The 7,627-nt window shown below is 43.7% G+C and overlaps 1 protein-coding gene across 1 annotated transcript in view; it reads left to right on the forward strand.

Annotated features, from left to right (window-relative positions):
* The first annotated feature begins 876 nt into the window (after positions 1 to 876).
* Positions 877 to 7,627, forward strand: part of KCNJ6 (potassium inwardly-rectifying channel, subfamily J, member 6) — a 129,115-nt gene continuing 122,364 nt past the window's right edge. Inside the window, exon 1 of the mRNA XM_006886721.1 lies at positions 877 to 1,791. Within this exon, the coding sequence (XP_006886783.1) occupies positions 894 to 1,791 (898 nt within the window). The 5' untranslated portion in view covers positions 877 to 893. The remainder of the gene's footprint in view (positions 1,792 to 7,627) is intronic.

The raw sequence follows: 7,627 nt of genomic DNA on the forward strand, positions 1-7,627 counted from the left end.
CCATCAAAAACTGAGAAAATATAGAAAATGAAAAACCTAGCATTTAATTAGAAATTCACAGAGCTCACTCAGAACTATTGAACTAAATAGGAAAAAAAGTATAAAGTAATCGCTGTTATGTCTGTTTCAATGTCTGTTTCACTGTCACAAAAGTGGTTTCTTTAAGCCTTATAATAACCCTAGGAGTTGAGTTTTGTGGTGGCCGTTTGGTAAATGAGGGAACTAAAACTGCAAATTCAGATCCCATGTCCAAGAGCCTGTAGCTGCCCAGTAGTAGAGACAAGCTTGTCGGACCCATTGACGTCTTATTTCCTGAGATCACATTTCCCCTTCCATTCCATTGCATTGAGGATAGATGGGAAGACATCCTGCTGGAAGGGCTGACATAGGGCAACTTGCCAGCAGAAAGACAATTTCACAGAAATAAACTCTGCCCTGAAGGGAAAGGCGATAAAGTATTTACAAAAGCTGCATCACAAGATGATGAGCCCTCTCAGAGTGATGCCAGATTCAAAAGTCCTTCCCTCCCTTTTCAATAGAAAGCCCTGAATGATATAAAATGTTAAATTCTTGACTATTATCAAAAAGGTTGGTGGTACAAATCCACCCAAACATGCCTCAGGAAAAAAAGCAAGGCCTGTTGATCGACTTCTGAAAACTCAGCCTCTGAGAACACTCTGGAGCTCTTGGGCGCACAGGGGGATGGTGTGAGTCAGAACTGACTCAACGACTCGTGGGTTTGTGTTTATTTTGTTAGTAGCTCTCACGGTGTTTTGTTTCTGCATCCCGTACAAAAATGTGTGATTTCCATGATCCTCAAAGAGCTAGTGTTTCATTTTGGGTTTTCTTTCCTTTTCTTCAAACCATCAGCTAATGTCCTGGAAGGGGACTCCATGGATCAGGATGTGGAGAGCCCTGTGGCCATTCACCAGCCAAAGTTGCCTAAGCAAGCCCGGGACGACCTGCCAAGGCACATCAGCAGAGATCGGACCAAAAGGAAAATCCAGAGGTACGTGAGGAAGGATGGGAAGTGCAATGTCCACCACGGCAATGTGAGGGAGACCTATCGCTACCTGACTGATATCTTCACCACTTTGGTGGACCTCAAGTGGAGATTCAACCTGTTGATTTTTGTCATGGTTTACACGGTGACTTGGCTCTTCTTTGGAATGATCTGGTGGCTAATCGCTTATATCCGAGGAGATATGGACCACATAGAGGACCCCTCCTGGACTCCTTGTGTCACCAACCTCAATGGGTTCGTCTCTGCTTTTTTATTCTCAATAGAGACAGAAACCACCATCGGGTATGGCTACCGGGTCATCACGGACAAGTGCCCAGAGGGAATTATTCTCCTCTTAATCCAATCAGTGTTGGGATCCATTGTCAATGCATTCATGGTGGGATGTATGTTTGTAAAAATATCTCAACCCAAGAAGAGGGCAGAGACCTTGGTCTTTTCCACCCACGCAGTGATCTCTATGCGGGATGGGAAACTGTGCCTGATGTTCCGGGTGGGGGACCTGAGGAATTCCCACATTGTGGAGGCTTCCATCAGAGCCAAATTGATCAAATCCAAACAGACTTCAGAAGGGGAGTTTATCCCCTTGAACCAGACAGATATCAACGTAGGCTACTACACAGGGGACGACCGCCTATTTCTGGTGTCACCACTGATCATTAGCCACGAAATTAACCAACAGAGTCCTTTCTGGGAAATCTCCAAAGCCCAGCTGCCCAAAGAGGAACTGGAAATTGTGGTCATCCTAGAAGGAATGGTGGAAGCTACAGGTAAGACTTACTCCATGTTGAGATATGTGTGAAGGAGATGCTCATTTTAAAGCATGCACTAACTGGATATAACATTTCTATTTACTACAAAATATAAATAGGTGACTTTCATCCCCTATTGATGTTACCGTTTCACATTATGAAGTACTATGCCCGCATGTCCTGTTACCTTGAGTATATCCACCAAGAATTCTAACCATTCAACTTTTTTAATACTCTTTGGAAAGTAAATTAATACACATTAAAAAAAAACATTTTAGTGTATTTCACATTTTTGAGTAGTTATTTAAATTAAAACTCAATCTGTCTCTAAAGTATGTTTAATATTACTTTAAAACATTGCTAATCTTGAGGTTATTTATTACCGAGGCAAGAGGAGGAAGGCAAGCCTTTCAAAGGAAGCCTGACAAACTGCTTTAATTAAAAAATGCTTATTTCTTTGGGAGCCGTTCACAAGACCTGTAGCATGCTATCTGCTACGCTTCATTTCTATCAAGTGGGCATTTTGTCCCACTATCCCCATCTCATCTCACTGCCAAGCACCAATTAGACATTGTAGACCAGCAAATGATAACAGAAAACTGAAGGAAACCACGGTATGTTCTACTGTTAACAGTTAATCACTGTTGTGTTTTAGGGAGATGATCTTTCTCAAAATAGAGAACTTGGTCTGTTTGTAATGAAGTCATTTGTTGTTGATGCTCACTCATACCTGAACTTAACACATCTGCCCCTTCCAACAGAAAAACATATTCTGCTCCTATTTATCTGTATTGTCCCACAAAACAGAGCCATAGCCCCCTACTTAAGGTAAAAGTCAAAAATCTACTGTCATCAAGTAACTTCTGACTCTCAGTGTGACTCCACCGAGTTTCTGATCCTGTAAATCTTTATGGGAGGAGATTGCCCATTTTTCTCCTGAGAAGCACCCGATTTATTCAAACTGCCACCCTTTCAGTAAGCCGGCCAACACCTAAGGCACTAAGTTAACTGTCAGTACAATTGTAAACTAGAGCCCTAATTCACTAACTCCTTTACTGTTCTTCTGAGTGGCTGCTACTTGCCTTGGGTTTTAACATCTCTCAGTATGTTGTTGTCAGGGAGCCATAGAGTTGGCCCCTGACTCATGGTGACCTGATACACAACAGAACAGTACCCACGGCCTCGTGACTGCTTGTACATGGATCCATGGTGATCCACAAGTTGGTCCACAGTTGATTTTTGGAAGTAGATCGCAAGGCTTTTTTTTTTTCTTCTTTCCTAATCTGCATTAATCCTCAAGTTCCACTGAAGCTGGCGCCACCACAGCCACACTTAAGCCTTCGCTGAAGGGCAGAAGCTGCACATAAATTGTACTATCCAGGAACTGAACTGGGTCTCCTGTCCAGAGAGTGAGAATTCTTCTTTGGGATTATCTACCAATCAACCACCACTGCATCTTTATATTTAGTTACACAGTCTGTTCGCTAATGCAGTCAAGGAGTGCAGTCTTCAATATAGATTAAAGCTCAACTTCAAGAAAACAAATAAGCTTACCACTTAAGCAAATTGGCATCATGATAGACAGAGAAGAGATTGTGATTGCCAACAATTTTAGCTTACTTGGCTCCACAATCAATACTCTTGGAACCAGCAGCCAGGAAGGAAATCAAAAGACAAGTTGGATTAAGGAAAGTCTGTTGTCAGGGACTTCTCCAGAGTGTTGAAGTACAAAGATGTCAGTCTAGAGACCAAGGTGCACCTGCCCCAGGCCATGGTCTTCTCAATTATTTGCTATGCATCAGAGAGCTGGGCAATGATTAAGGATGACAGTAGAGGACTTGATGACTTTGAGTTGTGATGCTGGAGAAGAGTATTGAACATACCTTGGATTTCCAAGAGAATAAACAGGTCTGTTCTGGAGAGGGTGAAATCAACTTGGTCTCTGGAGGCAAAGATTTTAAAGCTCCATCTCACATATTTTGGGTACATGGCCAGGAGGGACCAGTCCTTGGAGAAGGACATCATGCTCGGAAGGGGGGAGGGACAGTGCAGGAGAGGAAGACTCTGGATGAGATGGATTGATACAGTGACTGGAGTAATAGGGGCAGGTGTGTCAGAGTCAATGAGATTGGTTCAAGATAGGACAGAGTTCAGAGGAATTGTGTATAAGATTACTATGAGTCGCAGGTGACTTGATGGCACGTAAAAATGGCAGTACCTTAAGCGTAAGTTTTAGGAATTCTGTAGCATTAATAAGGAACCCTGGTAACACAGTGGTTCAAGAACTCAGCTGCTGACCAAAAGGTCAGTAGTTTGAATCCAAAAACCAGCCATTCTGCAGGAGAAAGATGAGGCAGTCTGCTTCTGTAAAGATTTACAGCTTTATTGTAGGGTAGTTCTGCTCTGTCCTTCAGGAATGCTTATGAGTCAGAATCCAGACAGCAGTAAGTTTGGAATCCTGGGGTCAGAGTTGTGTGTGAGTGTAGAGGGTAGGGAGGAGAGACTGTTGAGGAAGAAGGAAACCAGTTGCACTGGTGGGCTGATTCTGACTCTTGGTGATATCACATAGGGACTTCAGTGGCTGAGTTTTTAGAAATAGATCTCCGGGTATTTCTTTTGAGGCATCTCCAGATGGGCTCAAACCTTCAGACTTTGAATCAGCTGCCAAGTACATCAACTCCCCACACCACCCAAAGACTCCTGAGAAGAAAAACTAAAAACAAATAAAAACCCTCATGACTGTAGAATAAGAGCCAACCCTCTGTCTGAGATAGCCCTCCACGGGGTTTCCAAAGCGCGGGAGATTGGCCATCGTTCTGAAGAACTGCTGGTGGATTCAAATCGCCAGACAGTTAGAGCTTTGGGGTTAGGAAGTGCAACTCCCTAAGGACAAAACCAGAGCTTCCTGAGAAGGAAGATCAGGGAGGAAATTTATGCATCAGGGACCCATCCTTTCCACAGACCTGAGACTTCAATCTCACCCAGCACAGGAACTCGGGGTCCCCCTAGTGGTCACCACTGAAGTGCATGCTTGGCAACATAACACTAACCGCTCTGGATATATTTTCTGTTACATTCTCACTATAAACTCCAAATAGGACCAGAAGGACAGCAGTGAACAAATCTTCTTAACCTTATATCTTGAAGCTCAGAAAACATAAGCGACTGTAAATGTCCTCTCTGATTCCTGATGTTAATCTGAGCTTCAAATTGCAGGGTATCAGGGTGTAGTGTTCTCTCCACCCAAAGCCCACTCTCAAAAACAAGCTAAGTGAATATGAACTAAGTGCATTATCTTCATGATGTACCTGAGTCAAAATGCTACTGAGAGCAGACCTTGTCTTTCTGACTATGGTTGTAATGAGAGAGCCTTCCCAAAGGTATGAATATCATGTTGCTGATAATTAACAGTGATGCTTGCCTCTGAGCTTTTGATGGCCCTTCCATCATTTTCTGAGAGACTGGGTGGTTGTCAGCAAAAAGGAACAAAACTTTCACCCTCATTTCTGTGAAAAGGCCTTAGCATGGTGAAAGTGGTTAACATCCTCAGTTGCTAAGTGGAAGGTTGAAAGTTCTAGTCCATTCTATCTGCTTCTGAAAAGCAATCACTGACAGCCTCTTGGAGAAGAGTTCTACTCTGACACATATTGGGTCAAAGCCTCAACTGACTTGGACAAATTTTCTAAAAATTCTTTTCTAATTCTTGGAAAGCACAGGAAAGAAAGGACATTCTGGAAAGTTCTGAGAGCCTCATTATATTAACGACAGTGCATTGGGCCTTTCCTGAAAGAATTCATCTATGCCTGCTCTAGAGATTCTACGTAGCATTTTTTCTTTGTGAATGAACAGCACAATTGGGATTTATAGACATTAAATAGACCTCCCTGGGTGTGTGGGGAATATGCTTTGATATATCAAAGCCACAGGAAAGAGGCCAAATACACAATGAGGGGAAACAAATCCACCAGTGTCTATTCTTTGTAGTACTGGATGGGACATCAGGAACCAAGACAGAAGAGCTTCCACTTTGCAGATTCCTTTATTCTGAAATGCCTTCGGTGACCTTAAACAACCTTAAACAATGCTCAATGATGCATTTAGAGGAACTTAGTCCAGGATGAGTTCACGCTGCAGCCACGAACAGAGCCCGCTTCCTCTCACATGTGTAGTTGGCTCACTGTCACCCCAACATAGTATTTTCTGAAACTACGAGTTATTCTATGCCAGACCAATCTCCCATGTCCACCATCCCTGGGTGCTCCTGTCCACATTTGATGAGGGTTGCACTGGTGCATTGTTATGGATTGAATTGTGTTCCTCCTAAAAAAATGCATTAGCATCCTAGCCCCTATACCAGTAGATGTAATTTTGGGGAGAAGTAGGATTTCTCTGTTACATTAATAAGACCATATTGATGTGAAGTGTATCCATCCTCAACCTAATCACCCCAAAGTGGTCTGAAGGAGCAGTTTAGACACAGAGATAAACCATCACGCATGGACAGAAGTGAGGGTCACCATGAAACAGGAATGTCAGAACGACCCACCTGGAGGCTACAGTTGCTGACAGCCAAAGTCTTCTCCAGATCCAGCTGAATAAGAGAGCCTGTTCCTAAAACCTGTGCCCTGAATTTTTACTTCCCAGCTCCAAAAGTACAAGAAAACAATGATCTGTTCGTTAAAACCACCCTCACGTGTGGTGTTTCTGCAATGCAGTGCTCAGAAGCTAAGACTTAGTGCATAATCAACGCATGCATTGATTTCCATTGGGTTCCAGTACCAGCTGCACTGGGGCAAGCTTACCCTGCCACAGCATTCAGGGTCAAGTTCATCTCTGAAAAAAACGATAGTAAGCTCTTTGAAGGCAGGAAATAATCCTGAAGGCCCTGACCTGAGCCCCCCATTCAGTGCATCCTTGTGACCACCAGAAGGGATGGTTTGGCTTGGTCCTTCCAGAAGTCAGAAGGATGTTTGTGGTGACCTCTCAAGAACCTTCCAATCATGTGACTCTATTTTTGGACATGAATCAAACCCTGAAAGAGTCTGGCACCAACCATCCAGACATCTGGGAGCTGGCCATACCACAAATATATTTCTAAAGGGGGCCGTTTAGGCTCCTGACACATGGACAATTTTGAGATAGTGATGTTTACAGAAGGCTTCGTAGCTACGTAAACAAACATGCTCAGCAGCTGTGGCAAATGTGCGTTAAAATAGTAAAGCATTCTATAGACTGTTATTTATAGAGGGGAAATTGGCCGAGAGGCTAGATGACAGCCACACAGAGCTGGGCCCCCTGCCAGCCCAGCTCCCACTATAGCCTTTCTGATTGATGAACTTCCCAATTTACCCCCACGATTATGCAACTGTGCCGGGCAGCCCTGCCCAGCTCCTCTGCAAGTGTGCCTCCTGAGCATGAGCCCCTGTTCTAGTTGCTATCAATCTGCCTATAAGTTGTTGCTGTTGTGTGCCATGGAGTTGGAACTGACCTATCACTGACCTTCCAAAAGTTTTCGTAGGCAGTAAATCACATGGGAGGAGATTGCCCATCCTTCTCCCATGGAGCAGCTGGGGGATTTAAACCATGCACCGTCGGGATTTCAGTGCAACTTCTGACCACTAAGCCACCAGAGCTCCTATCTATCTATCTGTCTATCATCTATCTATCCATCTACCTACCTACCTACCTGTATGTCTCTAGCTTTATATCGTCATCGCCATCACATCAGAACTGACTCATAGCTAACCCTACAGCAGACTTCTAGAGGATGTACATCATACAAAAGGATTGTCCATCTTTCTTCCTTGGAGTCACTGGTGAACTACAGTATATCAGTGTGTGTGTGTGTGTGTGT

The sequence above is a fragment of the Elephantulus edwardii genome, unplaced genomic scaffold (assembly GCF_000299155.1).
Source record: "Elephantulus edwardii isolate Elephantulus edwardi_28Jun2011 unplaced genomic scaffold, EleEdw1.0 scaffold00051, whole genome shotgun sequence".
In the NCBI taxonomy this organism is placed as follows: domain Eukaryota; kingdom Metazoa; phylum Chordata; class Mammalia; order Macroscelidea; family Macroscelididae; genus Elephantulus; species Elephantulus edwardii.